At 44.2% G+C, this 22,414-nt stretch overlaps 1 protein-coding gene and 1 long non-coding RNA gene across 4 annotated transcripts in view; one reads left to right on the top strand and one right to left on the bottom strand.

Annotated features, from left to right (window-relative positions):
* Positions 1-383: 383 nt before the first annotated feature.
* LOC121715102 lies at positions 384-3,050 on the bottom strand. Its single transcript, XR_006033528.1, has 3 exons — positions 2,408-3,050; positions 2,273-2,318; positions 384-961 (listed from the first exon to the last, which is right to left on the bottom strand). It is a non-coding gene; the product is annotated as an uncharacterized LOC121715102 (long non-coding RNA).
* A 662-nt stretch (positions 3,051-3,712) lies between these two features.
* Positions 3,713-22,414, top strand: part of pcsk5b (proprotein convertase subtilisin/kexin type 5b) — a 37,516-nt gene continuing 18,814 nt past the window's right edge. For 2 of the 3 annotated variants that reach the window (XM_042100518.1, XM_042100519.1), the window contains exons 1-14: positions 3,715-4,222; positions 7,437-7,541; positions 10,406-10,531; positions 11,927-12,070; positions 12,318-12,394; positions 14,117-14,205; positions 14,538-14,710; positions 14,974-15,186; positions 17,646-17,746; positions 18,403-18,506; positions 19,744-19,861; positions 19,987-20,175; positions 20,460-20,596; positions 21,013-21,141. In XM_042100518.1, the coding sequence (XP_041956452.1) occupies positions 4,043-4,222; positions 7,437-7,541; positions 10,406-10,531; positions 11,927-12,070; positions 12,318-12,394; positions 14,117-14,205; positions 14,538-14,710; positions 14,974-15,186; positions 17,646-17,746; positions 18,403-18,506; positions 19,744-19,861; positions 19,987-20,175; positions 20,460-20,596; positions 21,013-21,141 (1,885 nt within the window). In that variant the 5' untranslated portion in view covers positions 3,715-4,042. Of the gene's footprint in view, positions 4,223-7,436; positions 7,542-10,405; positions 10,532-11,926; positions 12,071-12,317; positions 12,395-14,116; positions 14,206-14,537; positions 14,711-14,973; positions 15,187-17,645; positions 17,747-18,402; positions 18,507-19,743; positions 19,862-19,986; positions 20,176-20,459; positions 20,597-21,012; positions 21,142-22,414 lie in introns of all 3 variants that reach the window. The other variant, XM_042100517.1, reaches the window with a different exon arrangement.

The raw sequence follows: 22,414 nt of genomic DNA on the forward strand, positions 1-22,414 counted from the left end.
AACCTATAAACTTGAAGCAGAGCCTCGTAAACATTACCACTCCCATGCTTTGTCCAAGATTCATTGTGGAGATTGAATAGTCTTGAGTACTAGTCCTCCTGTTAATGCACTGTGGCATAGTCACAATTAGAATTTGTGTATGTGCTTGTGTCTCCACACCATATGGCTGCTCAGTGGTGTGCTTGGAAGCTTTTTTTTTTTTCTGTTCTCTTCCTCTGTGAGTATAGCCAAAATTGTTGGGTTTGTGTGTTGGGAGAGGACAACCAATTCCATTTAAAGGATTGGTTTACAATGTCCACGTTATTTTAGTTGTGGAGTGGGTGATAAATCCGCTGCACAGATGTTTCCTTAACCCTTAAAGGTGTAGGTTTTTGAACGTTCTAAGTTCCGCAACAATTGAAGGTTCTAAAATTCTATGTTGAATTCAATGAACCCAGATATTCTTTAGAACGTTCATTTCCCAACATTCCCGTACTCCTTTAAGGGTTAAGGAACAGGCTCATCTGCTCAAATGGGTCCCTTTACATGCCACTGCTGAGGACCGAGAACAGATGTATCTGCAAAGATATGTTTCTTGAGCGAGTGTTCACCATACCAAGTCTTTTTTTATTGTGTACCTAATGTTTCTGGTGCAGCAGATGTCTACTACTATAACTCTGAAGAGTAGGTTCCTCCACATTATGTTTCTCATGCACAACAGGTGTCTCAGTAAAGGTCTTTCCAATGGAGTGCAGTGAACAGTGAGTATTTTGGAGCAGTTGATCCCTTGGCACAACCATGTTTCCTAAGCAACAGTTGTGTCATCTCTACAGGCGTGTTCCAGCTGGGAGAGTGCAGGTTCTCTTCCAAAGATAGAGCTGATGTATTTCCCGAGAGGCAGGGCCCTCAGAACAGGTGCTTCCTGAGTACTAGACACTTCACAGCTTGGAAGAACCTTGATTGATTCTTTGATTTTGCTGACCTGTGAAAAAAGACTCATGAATGTTCAAGGAACCCTTAATCTAACATTTTAAAACCACTGAATATTATTTTGGGGATTTAAAAGAACTTTAAAATGGATATTCTGAACCCGGAGCAGTGAACTGCCTGCTACTGCGGCGCTTGGGGAGCAGTGAGGGGTTAGGTGCCTTGCTCAAGGGCACTTCAGCTGTGGATGTGGGCATGGGAGAGCAGTGCTCAACCACTTCCCCCACCCACATTTGTCCTACTGGGTCCGGGATCGAACCGGCAACCCTTCGGTTACAAGCCCAAAGCTCTAACCAGTAGGCCACGGCTGCCCAAAGTGGTACTGGGCAACAAACAGTAAGTGAAAGGTGAAATGCTATACATCACATAAATGCAACCCTTCTCGTTCTTCACCCTCAGCATCACTAACTCCAGTAAATGACAGTTGGAGAAATTCAGACCTGGCATGGATTACAACAAAGACAGCGTCGTGTTGACGACATTTTTACCGTAATCAAGAACACTATCCTGCTTTGTAAAGACATTGTATTTGCCCCAATTCTATTATATTTTGATAAATAAAAAAAATATTGTTGTTAAAGAACGCATTACTAATACTGAGCAATAGCCTACTAATTTAACTACCCCCGCCCCCACCCCACCCCACCCCACCCCCACACGAATCCCGTCAATTAGAACTCAACTAACCTTTTACACTTTTACAAAGTTATCAGAATATGCTGCTGCCTTTCTTGCCTTAGAGGAGAAACTGTCTCTTTCCTCGAATAGCATTACCAAAACTAAAATAATATCAAGTTATAAGGTTCAAAAACGTTAGAAAACTTTACAGAGGAACTATTCAGGAGATCCCTGAACCCATTGCGCAATACAATGTGTTGTGTGCCAATGCACATGTTTCTCCGCGTAAGCTTTTGGGGCTTGCACAAGTCCAAAATGTCCTATTTTGTCTTATCTTGTCAAACACCTTTTACGCTAATTATTTTAAGTTGGAATATCCTCAATTATCAGTGGTCATTTTTACCTTTATTATCGTGGAGATGATTATGGCAGTTTATAGTGATAGTCATTATAGTTTATAAATTATGATCCTCATTATGTTGGTTGGCGGTTGAATGGAACTATGGAAGGGAGAGGAATGAATGAATGAAGCATGTATCAGCCTTGCGCAACCTTTCATTTCGGCAAACGCCTCGCACAGATCACCACCATAGGAATTCCTTAAAATGTCACATTGCCTAGCAGTAGTAGACAATAAGCAACGTTGCTGTTAAACAGGTCACAGAGGTCAAAACAGGCTTCTACTTACTACAAACAAGCAGGTCCTCGTGCCAGACGACTAAACTGGGTCCTATCTGAGAAAAAAAAATCACACATGGATTCCCACAACCCTAATGTGTTACTGCATCTCAAATGGAAACCGTTACCGTTTTCAATGTTTTACCTTAAATGGCCGTGCCGAGAAGACCCCAGCGGGTTTCACACAGAAAACACACAGGCCACCGCCATACATTCAGAGCGAGAAGGAATGCGCGCAGGAATGTGCAGGGGGTGGGGGTGCTCGCCCCTCTAGGCGCTTCCGAAAAATACGTGTGGCTGTGAGACGGATTGACGGTTTGTCTCCCGGAATCCCACTCCCCAGTAGCGAGTGAAAGAGATGCCCGCGCGTTCCGTGAGCTGGATTCTTAAAATCTCTGCGCTCTTTTAAATGACAAACCAGCGCGCGTGCTGAATAGCCGCGGTCACGGGGTGTTTTCGTTCCTTTCATCTCGTGCATAAGGACCGTGAGATATTCTTGTCCCTGCGACTCCATTCACCAAGAAATTGGCTGCAATTAGTGCAATTATGCTGATTCGCACTTGTGTTGGAGACCAAACAGAGCGCGCAGTGTGTTTGGTGCCCCGCGTGCTAAGGGTTACTCTGGGCAACCACTGCGAAAACAAAGATCAATCAACCAATCAGCGAATCAGACTGACGCGGAACGCTAGAGCACATAATGATGCAAATACTACGAGTAGGACTGTAGGGGAAGAGACAGGTTGAAAGGAATCTTTAATTGTTTGATACAGACATGCTATTTGGCAGAAATAAAAAGTTGATATGTTTAGTCCAAAACTGGATTCATTTGGTCCCTAACATTGTACGGGTGTGCGCATAGGCCATTGGTGAAACTGCGGCAGAAAAAATAATTGTGAGTAAAAAGTTGTTGAAGCACACAGAATATAAAAACGATGTTCCTGTTCTTTAATGAAAAGATAGCAAGACATGATAACATGAAGACCTGATGACAGACATGTGGGCTTATCTTAAAGACTGCTTAGGTGAGATGAAGTGAAATGTAGGCCTATCTGTTATCTGTGTGTGATGCCGAGTGAGGGTGGATGCTGATATGCATAAAATGATCAACAAACAAATTAATTAATTTTTGAACCAGTGGACATTCTCATGGTTGCGCGTGTAGGTTTCTAAAGGGACTCTTTCAATACAATCATACAATAATCTGCGAGAAAATAGCACTGGAGTTTTTTGTCTGACGTTTGGGTTTCTGAGCCTAAAAAGAAGGTCTGTGTTGTGCTATGTTTTCCTTAAGCATCAAAGCCTAATCGCCTAAGATCCGTTTGTTCTTTGAACTTCGTGGTAGAGATATTAGCGTGTGTCTTTAAGACCCAGCGGAGTCGCGGGCCGCCCTTGGGTTGGCTGCCAGGCTCTCCGGACTGGAGCCGCTTATTTGGGGGAGGCGCTGTAGCCATTTCACCACTTAAAGCAAAGGGAGTCGGAGCAGCAGCCCCGTTCCCGAGAAACACGTTAACTCGAACAGTACAAACACACTTCCCCCCCATCCGGCGCGACGGAGCACGGCCAGAGAAACGCCAACTTCCAGATCTCCATGAGCAGTGCGCTGAACACGCAGCTCCAGCGTTTCAGGGCTCGTATCGTATTCGCATCTCGTGCCCGCACCGGAGCGTATGTGGAGGTCAAACGGACGATTCTATGAGAATCCCTACGCGAGACGAGACCAAGTTTGGTTGTTAGCTTAACGGGAGGCGAGAGAAGCGCGCGGGAAGGAACAGAAGGGAAGATGGTTTGGAACGGTGCCGCAAGAGGCTGCTGGCTCTGCGTCCTCGCGCTGTGGCTGGGCTGTACGTCTCCCCCTTGTAAAGCGCGGATTTACACCAACCATTGGGCAGTGCGGATAGAGGGGGGACCCGACTTCGCAGAACGGATAGCGAGCAAATACGGCTATAAAAATCTTGGTCAGGTAGGTGTCTTCTTGGAGTTACCCGTCAGCAAATGCGCTTTACCCACAAGCGATGTGTATTTAGAACCGACAATTCATCGTCGCTGCGTGTTTGTGTCTGAGACGTTCTCTAACAAGTTAATTTGTCAATTACACTGGTTTTGAAGTTCAAACGTCAAGATTAGCTGTGCTAGAACCGCTCCACCCGCAGGGATAGAAGTTTCTCCTGCCAAACAATGCGCCGTGACCATGAGAAGTATTTCAATTGCCGTCTGTCCCGGCTGGCTCAATATTGTGTTATTATGAGCACTGAAACAAAGGCCGGTGTATTTAAGTCGAAGCTACTTCTCTTCAAGCGAGCGGAACAACAGGTGTCCCATTGGAAGTCTTGGGTAGTCGGGGGATGGGAGCCCCAGGCGGAAGCGAGCAGGCTGCCACAGATGTGTGATGTAGGTTGGGATAGCGTGTTCCAAAAAACACGGACTCTTGATACTTTTACCTTTAGGTCAAAATCTATCAATTTATTCTCGCATGTGTGGAAAAGAAAACTTTGTCTAGCGCACAGCATCAGCGTACAAGCAACCAAAGTCCAGGAATGTAAACAACTTTTGGTCTGGTTTCCTCGAGACATTATTTCTGGCTTTCACTGGAGGAATGGTAACAGGCATGTATGCGAACTGGCCCATATTGTTACGCCTGATCGGGGGAAGGTTTGCGGCAGGTCGATTGGATTTGCGTTGTTGATGTGGCCCGGCATTCTTATCCTTGTTTTTACCAGAATGCTTTGCGCTAACCTCGTTTTGGCATTAGAGGCGAGCCCGCTATCAGACTTTAATGACTACGGCGTAGGCTGTGTTTGTGTGGCATTTAATAGGACATCTGAAAAACGTTTTAAATAGTCCAAAATGTGTATTAATCTTTAAGCTCAGAATGTAAACACTATCAGCAGTGATTCATCTGTGTGTGTGTGTCCGGAAGCGGGAGTATGTCCCTCAGAGGTAGAAGTCCAATGTTTCACAATATCATAGGTCTCCACTGTCTGTGGGAATCATTAGTTGAAGCATGCGCTCACGTTTTTAAGAAAACACTCTCACATCAGTCAGCCTCTGCAAGAATGAGAGTGTTTTGACATACACTTGTTATGTGTGTGGTCATCTCTTTGCTTAATGGATTGGTGAGACCTCACCAAGAGCTATACAGACCAACCCATAGCAGGGATAGAGGGCAGAAGTTAGAGTTAAGGGGTCAGGGATTTGGGTGTTAAGAAAGGATGACAGGTTTTTTTAGTGTTTGTGAGTGTGGTGGTCTGTCAGAGTTAAGAGTGTGTCAGTTATATTAGTTTATGTAATATGGCACACAAGTCATTTTGGTTAAGTGTATGTTTGTATGAATGTTTGTTGTGTTAAAAAAAAAGTATATATACTAATGTTTCATAAGTGTGTATATTAGTGTATGGAAAGGTAAATGTCTGTATCTGTGTTAGGTGCCAGGTCGGTGTCTACATTACAGTGCCTCTGACTTTTGCTTACCACTTACCTGGATGAAATGTTTCATTCATGTGAATGGGTGTTTTAAATGTGTCTTTTGGGGATGTAGCTAAGGACAATGAGGGCATTCTTCAGACAAAGGGTTTTGTTTACTGCCTAGGAAGCTCAGATAAAGTATACCTGTACTTTGGGCTTAGTTGCTTTAGGATAAATGTGTGGTGTAAACGGCTGACTGTCTCTTTGTGTATGTGCATGTCAGCATTGCTGTGCTGTGTAGGAGTATGCTCCTTAGTGTGAGTGTGTGTGTGTGTGTGTGTGTGTGTGTGTGTACATGTGGGGGTGAGTGGCTGCGGAAATGGTTGTCTGTGTGTATGGTATAGAGCAGATGGGTGTTATGAAGAGGCTTCAGTGATCTGTCCCTACAGGCGTGTGTCTCGGCATGTTCCAACTTGGAGGAAGTCTCAGTGTGCACACGTACCCACATACATACTGGCCCTCCCTGGTTCATACCCAGGCACACTGTTCCTCACCCTTTCTCACACCTTGTACCTCAGCAGAGGAAAAGCCAACAACCTCTTTGCATGTGGACACCTTGTCCTCTTGCATGTAGTGTACACACTTAATGGACCCAAATCTACCTGAGGCTAATCATCTGCATTATCACCCCCCCCCCCCCCCCCCCCAGCCTCTCACTGCTGCATGCACTGCTCCTAGTTCCCCATAGACAGACTGGGTGGTCACAGTGTTGATCTCACTCTGCTCTCCATCCACACATTTCTCCGACGCAGACATCTCTCAACAAGCAGCACTTCCAGCATCGCATCATTCAGCGCATACTGTGGGATACTTTGTCTTTTTTTTTGGACACAGTTTTTCCCTGATAATTAGATCACCAGCCACACACCACATGCTCCATTACCACTGATTTACAAACAGACTTTTGTGTGTGTGTGTGCAGACATGACTTTTTTTCCATGTTCCTTGCTTTGAGTTTACATGCAGTCAGTTATATATGCAATAAGAACAACAAACTGGCTTGTCTCTCCAGTATTATTACTCTTGACTATGACATCAGATTGATAATTAGCAAAGTGAAAGTGCTTATAAATGATGTATATTCAAATATTCAGTGTTGTAATGTGTTTAAAGGCAGGGTTTTCCACCTATAAATCCCTGTAAGGGCGTTTTTTGAATCCAAACCCTTTTGACATTTTAGCTGTTCCTCTGTGGAAGAATTTTTTCCATCAATCAGACGTTGGAGTAGCATCAGAATCAAAGAGGGCTCACCCGCCGCACAGCTTTGAACTTCACGTCTCAGAACCGTTTCTAGCCTCACATTTCTTTATACGCCTGTGTGGGCTTGAAAACGTGTGTGTGTGTGTGTGTGTGTGTAAAGTGATATTACATCTGGTGTCACTTTTTCCAGTGCAATGCTGCTGTATAATTAATGTCAGACTAACTGGCCATAATCCCACAATGGGCCTGTCGCCTGTGTTTGTGTGTGTGTTCTAAAGTCTAATATTATACTGTGTATGCATCACTGATGAGGTTTGTGTGTTTGTATATTAGGCTGTGTATGCACCACTGATGAGGTTTGTGTGTTTGTATATTAGGCTGTGTATGCACCACTGATGAGGTTTGTGTGTTTGTATATTAGATTGTGTATGCACCACTGATGACGTTTGTATGTTTGCATATTTTATGAACACTTGTACAGAACTGATGTAGTGTGTATGTCACTCCCACAGATTGGTGACCTGAAGGACTACTACCACTTCTTCCACAGCCGCACGATAAAGAGGTCCACTCTCACAAGTCTTGGCCAGCACAGCTTCATCTCAATGGAGCCAAAGGTAAAGCACACACATGGGTGCTTACTTGCGTAACTATGCACCACTGACCATGTAGATGGAGATGCTGCACTAAATGACCTGACCTGTCTTTAACTCTTTGTCCTGATTTATATGTCCAGTTTCAGTCAATGGGCACGAGTTTGAGAATTGAATCTCACTGTGATAACGGGAGTGCATCCATAGTGTTGCACGTGTGCTAAAGCAAGTGCTAAAGCAAGTGATAAGGTGCAATCAAAGATACTAAGTAGGCAGAGCAGGCTGATGTTCCTGAGCAGTAGCTTTAAACTCTATGTGCCAGATGAGATAACCGTATCCTTTAAAATGCCAATGGGTCTGTGGGTCTGGATAGTTTTGCAAGGAGTTAAATGTAGCATTTTTTCTGTTCCGAAGAATTAAATTAATTAAAATATGACTGTAGCTTCTCGGACTTGTTTTAAATGCCATATCACATCCATTTGTCATTTTGTTTATCCATGTAGACTAGGCCTATACGATTTTGACACAAACTTTTTTGCATATTCAGTTTAATTGTCTGAATTTGTTTATGCCTACACATTGGAACACATTTGCAATTTCGGAGCAAAAACAAATATAGAGCTTACATCTTGTTAGATGTTCAGAGCTAATCTGAAATGTTAAATGTTCAAATGAAAGCCTTTTGTCAGAAAAGGTTAGCTCTTTTTTTATGATAATAAAATATTTAGGATGGACCTTTGATCAGGTGGACATAGGAAGATCGGTCTTATGTCTATGCTTTGACAATAAGATGTTTGTAGCCCAAACTGCCATCTTATTCTATATCCTATTATGCAAGGTGGCCATGCGGTAATTACTATAAGTAATCTGTTGGTAGACCATGTTTGAAATAATTTAATTGTTGTAGCCTATTTTTGCCTGTTGTAGCCTAAGTTTTAGAATGAGCACCAATACTTTCCGGCGTAAGCTGCACGCTCACATATTTTCATCCACTCCCCCTTCACCTTCTATTTTCCTAATTAAGCACTTGCTGTATGAACAAGAAAGAGTCGACTGCGATCGAATAGTCAGGAAAGAAAAGATGGTGGAAGAGAGACTGCGACTATACCTGATTTAAGTTTGGTTGCCATACACTTAGCAGTTGTTCCACTTTGCAACAATACAGTGAGTGCTCCAGCCACACTGGGATCTTTGGGAAAGTGTTTGTTTTGGATATTACAAGATATACCATGGGGTATCCCAGATAGGCAACACTTTTGTATGCATTCTGTGTACTGAAGAAAAAAGAATTTTGGAAAAGATGTTCATTGGATTTCTTCATCTGTTCCATCTAATTAGACTACACAGTATGTGATAAGAAACCTCCGGAAAAGCGATCGTGTATTTACCCTATGAATGACACTTGTTTGTTGCTTCTTGAGCATGTCATTTAAGTCGGACAAATGATACTAGCACCTCTTCCCAGACTCACAACTTTTCCTTCTTTTTGTAAAGCGTATATAAAATCCTGAAAAATTCGTTTTTGCCAGGAATGATCTCTCAAACTCAGACCTTAAATTTGTCTTACCACTTTGTGCTAATTTTGTCATTCCCTAGCCTCCGCTCTACTTCACTCATTCCCTACATAGTGCACTGCATAGTGAATAACTGGTTAATTACTATGCAGTGCATGAGTGGATGTCTCAAATGCAGGCTCTGTCTTTTCTGCAAGTCTGAGAGAAAACTTGACATAGCAACATTATCTCTTACAGGGAGGCTACACCAGGCACGTAATTTAAAGTTTTCCGTTCTGTTGCAACAATCAGCTTCCACTATAATCAATGAAACTGGCTACACCAGATGTGATAGCAGTGCATATGTTCATAAAAATTAGACCAGTCTTCTAAAACTATTTTTATGTTCAGACCCGGTGTAGTTTTGTTATGTATGGAGCACTAATAATCACATTGAGATGGAGTCGCTTTGCCACAGACAAAGTGGTCCACCGGCAGCAATCAGCAGGAAATGATTTATAGGTCTCTCAGAAACATATGGGTTTCTCTCTCTCTCCCTGTGTGTGTGTGTGTGTGTGTGTGTATGTAATGTGATCTCTATTCTCATATGGTTTCTGTTCATACCTCTTTCTCTCCTTTCATTTCCTCTGTATGTTCTCCACCTGTCTCCCTCTCTGCTGTTTTTACGGCTTGTCTCACTGAAGCCATAAAGAGATTTAAAGCTCCTGAAAAACACCTATAAACTTCACAGCTCAGCTCACAAAGAAATGAGGTGGGAGTACCCCCCTGCCTCTGTCTGCCTCGCGCACCTCTCTCTCTCTCCCCCTCTCTCTCTCTCTCTCTCTCTTTCTCTTTCTCTCTGTGTCCCTCTCTACCCCGCTCAGATTTTACCTCTTGTCTCCATGTGTCGTCTGTTTGGTTCTCTTATGTTTCTATGTGAATATGCATTGATTTTTTTTTGTAGTTGGAGATGTTTTTAGGCATTTTAAAATGTTAAAAAGTTCAAATTTGAAGTTGACTAATTTAGCAGACACTCAACGACGGGTTCAGGACTGAAATCTGAGTCAGTGTTGGTAGCGTTAACATGGCTCTACCATGTTCTACAAATATGAATAATGTGTTTGTGTGTGTAATGTATTTTTTTGTGATGCTGATCGTTCTTGATGTTGTGTTTTATGGACCCTTTCAAGAGAGTTCCATTATCAGCATCATAGTTGGCCCCACAAGACTTCCTTTTTAACATTCCATATGTTATCTTAATGCAGAGGAAGTAGATTGGGGCCCAAATAGAACGTTCAAGCATTGTTTTTGTTTTTATTGATGAAAGGGTCTATAGTGATTTGTGGGTGGGTATCTGAGTGTTTGTGACGGATACCTGTGTTGTGTGTGTTGCAGGTTAGCTGGGTGGAGCAGCAGGTGGTCCGGCGGAGAGTGAAAAGGGATTACAAAGCAGTCCCCCCCCCTCCCAGCCAGTCCTCCATCTACTTCAATGATGCTAAATGGAACAGTATGTGGTATATTGTGAGTATGTCAGAGTAACTGTGACAATAGGTGTGTGTGTGTGTGTGTTTGTGTGTGTGTGTGTGTGTCTCAACTTTGCAAATTCACAAATTCCAATACACACAACCTCAACAGTATACGTAATAACATATGATTATTTTGAAGTTGTTAATTAAGACTGCTTTGTCTGTCTTTGGTGTGTGTGTGTGTGTGTGTCTAGTATGTAGAGGAGCTGAAGTGCACAGCGTTTATGTTTGTGTGGCTGGTTAATGTGTGTGTGTTTTGTGAGCGTTAATGGTTAATGTTCTCTGATAACATAAACACTTTGACCTCAGTGCTCTCCTCCTAGAGATCCATGCAAACTCCAGCCCTTTCATGAGCTTTTGAACTTTGTGATCAAACACCCACATAGTCATACTTGCACACGCCAGATAGTACAGGAGGCAGATGCCACTCTGAAATATAGAAAACCACAGTTGATGTACGTGCTAATCTGTCCTAGATATGCTTCGTGGCTGTCTTACCAAACTAGTGTCTCCTGTCCGCTGTATTGCTGGTGTTTTTCTGATCTTATTATCTGTCAAGATTATATCAGTGAGCCACTGGCGCTATCACTTAGATGCATTCCTATGATTTGAGCACTTCCGGTCACCTAGACAAGCTGGCTTTGTGAAGCACTGCTGTTAAAGGCCCGTCTGTTTTATGTTGGGTCCCATCAGCTGATTGAACACTGTGTTTCACTTTGATTTATTTAGTTTGACACATCTCCTAGTGGTGTTTATTGGTGTGACGCACAATATTCTGTGGGTATTTGTTCTGTGTTTCCTTCACTCTGTGTTACTGCTGTGATAGCAGCCTGTCTGCGTTAAGTATTTTTCTGTGCTCAGACGACATGTTACCGGGCTGCCTATATGACCGTCTACATTGGAACTTGTGTTAACAGGCGGTTTCCCCTGGCTGTGGTAGCTGGCTTGAATCAGCTTAGAGCTGTGCAGCCAAAGTGTGTGTGTGTGTCTCTGTGTGTGTCTCTGTGTGTGTCTCTGTGTGTGTGTCTGTGTGGTATGTGTGCGCTGTGTGTGTGTATGTGTGGTGTATTGGCAGGATTGCTGTAGAAGAGGGAAAGACCAGAGAGTAATGAATGTCAGTGTGCACTATATATCTCTTATTGGAAGTATACACAGATTGAGGCAACAGCATATGTTTAAAGAATAATGAGGTATGAGAGTATTCATCAAGAATATACCGCCTTATGAAGACTGCACTCAACCTTACGAAGTATATAGGTATGCAAATCTGTGTGTGGTCTGTATGACTAATGGTCTACTTTCAGGATGATCACTGCCTCCCTCTTTACAGTCACTGAAACACTAACGTGTGTGTGTGTGTGTGTGTGTGTGTGTGTGTGTGTACACTCAGCACTGTAACGGAGACCTCCATAACTGCCAATCAGACATGAATGTGGTGGGGGCTTGGAGGAAAGGCTACACTGGGAAAGATGTGGTGGTCACGATACTGGACGACGGCATAGAGAGGAACCACCCTGACCTCATACAGAACTATGTAAGTGGACATTGGTTGTATGTCTATGAAGGCAGGAGAGTATCAGTATCAGTTTGTAAATAGCGAGAACATGCATGTGTGTATGTGTTTAGACTTTTCCACAGAGACCTGGAACATCAGTACATTTATACAAGTCTTGACTTCCAGGCCAAGAGGTCCCATTGGGTCTGGAAAAAAGTTTGTTTTTCTCTGTGTATGTGTTAGCCTTTCCAATAATTTGACTGCTTCCATATAATTCTGTTTCCAGGACAACCAGGCCAGCTACGATGTCAATGGCAATGACATGGACCCTATGCCCCGATATGATGCCAGTAATGAGAACAAGTAAGACACACACACACACACACACACACACACACACACACACACAATGATGTGTGTGTGTTATTGGTCAAAGTTCAGAAGGCTCTGATTTTTATTGACTGATGGAAGCAAACAGCCAATTCCCACTTTCATGTCACCTACCTCTTTTTCACTTCTCTCTTTCTGATTTTCCTTTCGTCTCTTCCCTTCCTTCTCTCTCTGTCTCTCTCTCTCTCGGCCTCCTTCTCTGAAAATGGGGGTGGTTGCCAGAGGAATGCTCATTCCTCAGTCTGATTTAAAAAAGGCCTGCAGGAATATTGGGGCATGTTGGACTATGTCTGTCTCTGTGTGTGAGTGTATGTGTGTGTATGATTGATCAATCTGAAATACTTTTACTCACACAATCACGACTGTGCACAGTGGATAAGTCTGTATGTCTGTGTGTGTGTGTGTGTGGGGGTCTATGTGTCTATGTCTAGTTCAGTACTACCCCACCCACCCTCTGTAAATTCAGTAAGTGTTGGTGCTGTGGCAGCAGACACACAGACAATCGCTGACCTTAGCCCCAGGCCTGACCCTGTCCATCAGCCAGACCACAAAGTGCTGCCTTGTAGAAAGAGGACTGTCTGTCTGGCTTCTGCCTGACCGTGTGGCTGAGCATGTGTGTTTGTGTTTCCGTGCACATGCATGTGTTTAAGGGTGTAGGTTAAATAGTTAAAACTTCATTGAGTGAAGCACAGATGTTCTCTGTTGTATAGACAACTCTGTGTGTGTGTGTGTGTGTGTGTGTGTGTGTGTGTGTGGGGGGGGGGGGGGGGGGGGGTCATATTCACAGAAAACTAGAAAACTGTTGGAATGGATTGTCCTGGTTGGCGGTTGTGCTGGGTCTTTGGGTTGAGACTGGGTCAAAAGTGTGTTTGTGTGTGTGTGTAGGCTTTCTAATGTTTCCAAAAGTGTGTTTGTGTGTGTGTGACTGTGTGTGTAGGCTTTCTAATGTTTCCGGCGGGTTCCTCAAATATTCGGCCGCGGTGTTTCTGCTGGCAAGCAAACACTGCGGGCAAGAGCAGCTGTTCTTTCTAAAAACACATGCGAGCACACACACATACACACACACACACACACACACACACACACACACACACACACACACACACACAAACAATCACACTCACTCACACACACACACAATCACACTCACAATCAACACATTTACTTACTGAAGCAAGTACTTACTGTAAACAACACACACACCCCCACTCAGACAGGACACAGAGATGCATCATAATCACCCTTATCACATCCCATTATCATATGCATGTCCACACATGCACACTGCTAGCACAGCTAACACATAAGGCGTTATAGTCTTCTCTGGTGAAACCCACCATAAGCCTTCACCCGCACATACACCTTAAACCATAGCTCAATTGACTCAATGTACACTCACCCCTACACTAGATGGCCTGCTGGTTAAAGGGGAATTCTGCCAATTTTTCACATAGATCTCTGTTTCTCGAGATTCACCCCAACTGCTACCCGGGTGACGCAGCAGTGGCTGCCCACTGCTCTGTGTGTGTGTGTGTGTGTGTGTGTGTGAAAATGAGTGAGACAGAATTTCTTTCTGGATCAATGATGGTATGGCAGCAATGGTAGTCTCACTTTAAGCATTGTTTAGTTAGCTCTGTTAATATTGCCGCAAGCACTAAATTGTGTCTGTGTGTGTGTTTGTGTCTGTGTGTTTAGGCATGGGACACGGTGTGCAGGTGAAGTGGCAGCATCAGCAAACAACTCCCACTGCACTGTTGGAATTGCCTATAACGCACGCATTGGAGGTGACACACGTGCATGCAAACCTACATGAACCCGCATACAAAAACCTACATGAACCCGCATACAAAAACCTACATGAACCCGCATACAAAAACCTACATGAACCCGCATACAAAAACCTACATGAACTCGCATGCATAGATTACACATTTCACACATGCACAGACATCTGCTGGCACACACACCAACACTCAGACTTTACACAACAGCTCATCTTATTTTCCTCAATTAACTCAAACAAACCAATAATAGTGACATTTTCTGGGTTTGCATCTGTATGTGACACATGTATATCTGTGTGTATGGTGTGTGTATGTATGGTGCGTGTGTGCAGGTGTGCGGATGCTTGATGGCGATGTGACTGATATGGTGGAGGCCAAGTCGCTCTCTCTGCACCCGCAGCACATAGACATCTACAGTGCCTCCTGGGGACCAGATGACGACGGCAAGACTGTGGACGGTCCTGCCGCGCTGGCCAAGCAGGCCTTTGAGAACGGCATCCGCCTGGTACAACATCACCCCTAACACACACATCCGTTTAGTTCATATATTCTTGGGGAATCAAAGCAATTGTGGGACTGGGTGAGCTGGAGCGGGACCCAAGTCCTGCGTTCCCTTATTGGTGCTACTCTCCGTTAGCTTGTCTGAATAGTTAACCATCCGCGTCTTAGTCTGGCAAAGTACAGGTGTACAGATGTTTCGGATGATGCATAACCTGAGTTCCAGCGATGTGACCTGAATCTCTTGCGTGCTGTCCCACATCCTCCCAGGGCAGGAAGGGCCGGGGTTCCATCTTCGTGTGGGCCTCGGGCAACGGCGGCCGCAGCAGGGACCACTGCTCGTGCGACGGCTACACCAACTCTATCTACACCATCAGCATCAGCAGCACAGCCGAGAGTGGACGCAAGCCCTGGTACCTGGAGGAGTGCGCCTCCACCCTCACCACCACCTACAGCAGCGGCGAGAACTACGACCGCAAAATAGTGAGTGTGTGTCTGTGTGTGTTCACGGTCTACAGGAGTGTGAAATAGGCAGGTTGTCTTGTGGTACCCATTCTGATTTCTCTGTACAGAGCCTCCAGCAATCAAGTGTGATCAGGAAGAGCTCTTTACTGTCTGGTTTCCTTTGATCAATTCTCCTCTTTTGAAGAGCTGCTAAATGGTAGAAATTGGGGTTTTCTAAAGGAGCACAGGGCATTTCTTAACATGGTCATGTCTATAAGTAATGTTGGACATCTCTGTCTGAACAGACTACACTGACCCTTTGAGACTATTTTTCAATCTATAGTTCACCGAGATGCACCGGTCATTGAAGTCCATAATTGTTGGCTACACATTTGACAGTTGTCTTCAGCAGATATGTTAGCTAGTAAATTACACTGGTGACTGCCTGGTAAGGTTTGTTGTGTCTTTGTCTCAGAAAACTCAGGTATTGTTTTCTAAATCTTATTGTCCTATGTTAACAATTAAGCAACATGTTTATTAAAAAAAAAATTGAAATATTTAGGACGATGATGATGGACCGTGCAATGGCAAAGCATGGAAGGAGTGCTGTTTTATTGCCAATGTTTTGGTGGACAAGGAGAGACTTTCTCTCAGATGTTTTCTTGTGTAGTCAGCTTTTGGTGGCTAGGAATAATGAAATGATAGTAAGTGGACAGCGGTCTTGCAATAAGAATCTCTGACGGTCCCCCCGCGGAATGTGACTCCCCCCAACGCAACTAGGCTCCTCTCCAGCCCTGCTGATAATGGTGCTGAGAACTGTGACTGTGAGTGTTTGTGTGTTTATCTTCGATTATGTAGAAGAGTCACTGCCAACTACAACAGTCGAGAGCCTGGCGGCCACATGACGCTGGCTCTGTGTGTTTTGCAGAGGGTGTTCCGTGTGTAGAGTTGATGAAACGTTGAAAACGTTGATGTAGTAATGTGTTGTAGTGTCTTTCAAAAAAATGATTGAAGCCATGAAGACATGTTGGCAACGTTTTCATGTTTATGTAATTGAAATGACTCAAAGAGTTAAATCCCCTCAGTTTTGTTTCTTTGCCTCTCATGGTTATGGTCTCATGTGCAAGAACAAAGTTTCTTTGTATTTGCAGGATATATAGGTCTGTTGTAAATGAATCCTACAAACTGTATTTTCCTTTGTAGTTATAGAGCTTGCTAAGCTTCATGGATGTGGATATATTGCATATTGCGAAAGTTCTGGGATATAGAGAACCTAAGAGGGCAATGTTGTTTTGGCAAGTTGTCCTGCGCTTTACACATCTGAGCACCAGTCATAGAGACCTCTGACCACAAAAGTGCGTGTGTGTGTGCGTGCGCGCGCACGCACACATTTATGTGTGATTGTGCCTGTTGCATGTCTGCAAGGTGGTGAGAATGTTGTTGTCCTGGTGTGACCTGAATTTGACTTTAGTGTTGGAGAACGTGTGAATGAGGCGGAGGGAACCCAGGCAGGAGGAGGGAGGCCGCTTGCTCTCTCCCCTCTCTCAGCTTGTCTTGAGTGGCTGTGCGACATTCCTTGGGTCTGTGTTGAAACTCTGTAGCCTTGTGCGTACACACTGTTTGAACACAGGGAGGTGTGTGTGAACAAGTAGGCACCTCTCCATCGGTAACAGCTTGATGTATCTCAGCAGGAGATGAATATGTGGTTACAAAAACGGACTTCTGTCAGTTCAAGAGCAGGATACAGAGGCATTCCTTTAGATCTAACTGATTTCTCTGTTTAGGTTAAGCTAAACAAATTATTTGATTGTAAATGCATGTATTCATGTACCTGTTCCCAGTCATTTCTGTAGGATGTGAAATGACATCATTCCAACCTGAACATTCATTGTATATTAATCCAACATGTGATTAGTCTTTGTTGTCACATGGCAAAACTAAAACTAGTTTTGTTATCAAGCCTGCAAGATTGTCTAAATGGGGAGTTGGGGGTAGGGGGTCTCACAAGTCATTTAAAGCAAGTCTTAGTGTCTGACTTTCATTATACAATATTGAATTTTATTTTCACATTCTACATTCAAAGTTTGGTATAATTGAATTAAGTTAGGAATGGACTTCCAGAGTTCTGTTTGGGATGCAACCTGGCAGATATTGCAGGGAAAACCACCAGTATAATCAAGGCTCATACAAAGGGGCCTTAAATGATTTTAAGAATGAGGAATGTGAATATGTGGATGAGCGGGGGAGTGAAACGTTCTGGAGGTATGGATGTTCCCACGCTGGTGGCTTCTTCTCCTGTTTTATTCCCTTCAGTCAAGATCATTGAAGCCCTGAGTTTGAAGGAGACTTACAAAGGCCTCTACCCCCCCCCCTCTCCCTCATTCTTCCCCTCCCCCACATCTTTCTCTCTTTGTCTCACTCCACTTCTCTCTCTCCCTCATTCTCTTCTCTTTCTCTCTCTCTCCACCCCCCCCCCCCCCCTCTCTCTTTCTCCCCAGATCACTACGGACCTGCGGCAGCGCTGCACTGACAATCACACGGGCACCTCAGCCTCAGCACCCATGGCTGCTGGGATCATCGCACTTGCCCTGGAAGCAAAGTAAGACACACACACACACACACATACACATACACATACACACACACAGACACACAGACACTGTCAGGGTGGTCTAAAGGTCTACATACATGCAAACTTTAATCACATGTATGTATATGCACCCATACAGTATCCTTGCACACACTTGCATATTTCTCTCTGTCAAAGACACGCACAGACTCTTATCTAATAACAGGCCTGTCTTAGACAGTGCTGTCTGCTTAATAATCAGTCTGCTTACTGAAATGTGCTCTCTTTCTTTCTCTCTCTCTCTCTCCTCTCTCTCTCTCTCTCTCTCTCTCTCTCTCTCTCTCTCTCTCTCTCTCTCTCTCTCTCTCTCTCTCTGTCCATCTGGCTGCCACGTGAGGTTTCCAGAGAAAGCTTTCTGACCCACATCCTTAGCTCCACCCCTGACAGATTCTTTCTCATAAACTCTTTAACACACACACACACACACACACACACTTCCTCTGTTTAAAGGTGATATCCCCCACATCATAAGAGAGTGTGTGAGGGTAAAAAGTGTTATTAATAACAGACAAATGTGTGTGAGGGTGGTAGATAGTCTGGGATTTTATGTTTAGTCTCAAAGAGGAGTGAGACATTTTATAAACTCTGGTGTGTGTGTGTGTGTGTGTGTGTGTGTGCACGCGTAGTACTCTGCTCACCTGGCGGGATGTTCAGCACATCATTGTGAAAACCTCCCGAGCCGGTCATCTGAGCGCGCCTGACTGGAAGACCAATGCAGCCGGATACAACGGTACACTTCCTCTCCCTCTCATACACACACACACACACACACACACTCCATGTCATCACAAAGGGTCTAAACGTTAGTTCATTAAACTCCTAAAAAGAGAATGTAGAAAACCCGAAAGAAAAGGGCTGAAATACAAACTTCCGATCCACTATCAAATGCATAAAGACATGCTCTGTAGAAGTCTGAAATATGTAAAGCACGACAGTCTGTTTGTAAACTTCTAAATGAAACGGGACCAAACTACCTATCAGATGTTATCAGCAATGCACACCTGCCAGACCTCTCAGATCACAGGAGGAACACTTGATAAAAACCCACTATCAGAACGAAACATGGTGAAGCGGCTTTTAGTGCTAATGTGGCTAATGTTAATTGTAAGTAAACCACGCTTGTTGACACACTGATTTAGGGAAAGGGCAGAGAGTGGTCCCACAAGAGCTGCAGCACTTCTTCTCGGCATATACCACTGGGCTGGACCGCGGGAGGGAAACTGAGGACTTTCTGAGCTATACATGTTGTTTATCTTTGAAAAGTGGAAAGCCAGGAGATAAACATTATCTTGATGACTATGTAATTATTACCCAAAGCAGGTGCAGATAACCCACACCAAATAAAATAATTGATAGCTGATGACCACACACAGCAGAACACTGAATAATTCCATGTCTTCCTAGGATTTACTAAAATGGTGCTTTAAAAGAGTGCTGAAAATGAAAATGTGGAACAGAATAGTGTACTCATTACACAATGAGTACATTACCAAGACCTCTCTCTCTCTCTCTCTCTCTCTGTTGTCTTTCTACTGTTTTCATCTGGCTATGTCCGAAAGGCTGCTGTGAGTGCTGGCACATAATGCACCAGTGCTGTTATGAGACGGTGCCTGTGTCTGTGGACTTTATTCTGTTTTTTGTTTGATGAGCTGAGGTGGGTGTGCAGGGCTGACCCCAGATTGGCTGCCTGCCTCAGCCACGCTTACAAGCAGGGAGGAACCCACCATTGGTTGCAAGAAAACAGTGTTTTTAGTGTCCAGCACACCAAAAAATGTGTGCTGGACAGTGATTGTTTGAGAACTAGCAATGCTGAGCTTTGATTGATTGTGAATGAGTTTTGCTGAGCCCTCATTGGCTTAGGTTATACAGAGGTGTTGTGAATGATTCTGAGCCGTCATTGGTTGTGGGTGCTGTGGCTAGTTGTTTGTGAATGGTCTGCTGAACTGATCTCTTGGCTATGTGTGTAGTCAGTCACCTGTACGGCTTTGGATTGATGGACGCGGAGGCGATGGTCCGGGAGGCGGAACGGTGGAAGCAGGTCCCTGCCCAGCACATCTGCCTCGAGAGCGCTGACCGTCAGATCAGGTTGGCATGGCAATGGGCCTCCACCCCAGGTTAAATGTCATGGCTGTGTCTGGATGTATGTGTGCTGTAGTCCTCTTGCCATGTGTGTAATTATATGTGTGTGTGTGTGTGTGTGTCGTGTGCAGGACCATCCGTCCAGATCATGTGGTGCGCTCTGTGTACAAGGCCACCGGCTGTGCCGAGAGCTCCAATCACCACGTCATCTACCTGGAGCATGTGGTGGTCCGCATTACCATCACGCACCCCCGCCGAGGCGACCTGTCCATCAACCTCACCTCACCCTCAGGGACCAAATCCCAGCTGCTCGCCAACAGGTCTCACGCACATGCAGACACATGCACACACCAAAACACAGACCCCACCAACACATAGGTTTTATGCCAAGACATGCTAGCCAAGCTCAATCAACCTAGATTTCTGACTAGCAGAAGCACATTCGATTACGCAAATGCAGACGCAGACAGACACAGACACAGACAGCTTATTATTAAATATTATATTCGCAGATAAATGAGCCAACATCAACATCCATCTCACATAACACGCAGACTCTCACATCAAATCCATTCCCATGAGCTTGTGTATTGTGTGCGTCCAGGCTGTTTGACCATTCCATGGAGGGCTTTAAGAACTGGGAGTTCATGACAACTCACTGTTGGGGCGAAAAGGCAGCAGGAGACTGGATCCTGGAGATCACAGACTCACCCTCACAGCTCCGCAGCCAGAAGGCACCAGGTACACACACACACACACACACACACACACACACACACACACACACACACACACACACACACACACACACACACACACACACACACACACACACACACACACACACACACACACACACACACACACACACACACACACACACAGGTGATGCTCAGCTCCCCTGTGAAGGGTTGAGGGGAGCTCAACCCCCGTCCTTCACCTTATCATAGGCGTCTCAGTCCCAGGCTATGGATTTGACCACACTTCACACTTCTTCTCCTTACCTGCTCAACTGACCTTGTGCTCAACTGACCCTCCCTCTCTAGCTGTCTCTCTCTCTCTCTCTCCTCTACCTTTCATTATTAAAAAACATCAGCTCATCCGATTCCTGTATTCTTTGTTTCTGTCCCTCTCTCCCTTCCGTGTCCCATTTGTAGGGAAGCTAAAGGAGTGGTCTCTGGTGCTGTATGGCACCTCTATGCACCCGTACTCTGGACGCAGTGACAAGCCCCGTTCTGTCTCCGCTGTGGAGCAGCCTGCTGACGATGACACCCACGAGTACAACGGTCAGTGGTGACATTGTCACGCGCCCTGGTTGAACTTTGAACTCGGATGCTCCTAAAGGAGCGGTTTGAATGAAGCCACTTAGTATGCCCTCATTCAAAGTCACTCAGCACTGTATATTTAATCTTATATTCAGGCTCTCCCTTTCTCTCTCTCTCTCTCTCTCTCTCTCTCACACTCACACTCACACACTCACACTCACACTCACACACACACACACACACACACACACACACACACACACACACACACACACACATATATATATATATATATATATATAAATGCCATGTTCTTCCCAAGGCTGTAGTTTTGCTGATGTCAGCTGAAATAATGACAGTCATGACTGTGGTGAAGATGTGGATTGTCACGCTGGTTATGGGACTTCCTACCAGTACATTTCCTGTCCTGGGGTTGTTTCAATGAATGAAACTTGTATAATCCAAAACTGTTGTAAACTGACTAGACGATTGATTTCTAGGAGTTGTTATGTAAAATGATATGTAATTCATTAGGCTCTCAGATGTTTTTGTTCTTTATTAAAAACAGTTTTTGAAAATTACACATCCTGAAAAAAAACAATGTTTTTCACAGTTTTGTTGTGATAAAGACTGATATTGTTTTTTTTATTGATTTTTTTACTTTAAATACAAATTTAACTTCACATCAATAAATTAAAAACATGAAATTAAACATAAATCCTAGAAATAAATGGGAATTTACAACTGTCCCCAAGTCACCCCCTGGTCACGTTTACATAAAACACTACATAAACAATGTGCAGTACGCCTTTAAAGTTATGACTCGAGGCTGTGACCAAGGTGATGCTGAAATTGATCAAGGGTAAGTCCTAATTAAATTATTTGATTTTAAACTGTTTGGGGTTTTTTGTATTCTATTTTTAGGGGGACAATCTAAAGGGTCAATGGAATTGTTGTATATCTAAAATATGTCTGAAAAGGTCACTAAAATCCTTGCTTACATGCGAACTGGTTTGTCACAGGCAGAGAAATAGCCATTAAATTGACTGACCGTCAGGCCCATCATAGTCCTGTATAGATAGGTAGATAAACTTTTTATCCCCAAAGGGAAATGACAGTGTTCCAGCAGCACAAACAGAGAATTCACAGATACATACATACATACATTTTTTATAACTGGCTTACTGGTTAGCGCTTCGGACTTGTAACCGGAGGGTTGCCGGTTCGAACCCCGACCAGTAGGCACGGCTGAAATGCCCTTGAGCAAGCCACCTAACCCCTCACTGCTCCCCGA

The sequence above is a fragment of the Alosa sapidissima genome, chromosome 8 (genome assembly GCF_018492685.1).
Source record: "Alosa sapidissima isolate fAloSap1 chromosome 8, fAloSap1.pri, whole genome shotgun sequence".
Lineage (NCBI taxonomy): Eukaryota > Metazoa > Chordata > Actinopteri > Clupeiformes > Clupeidae > Alosa > Alosa sapidissima.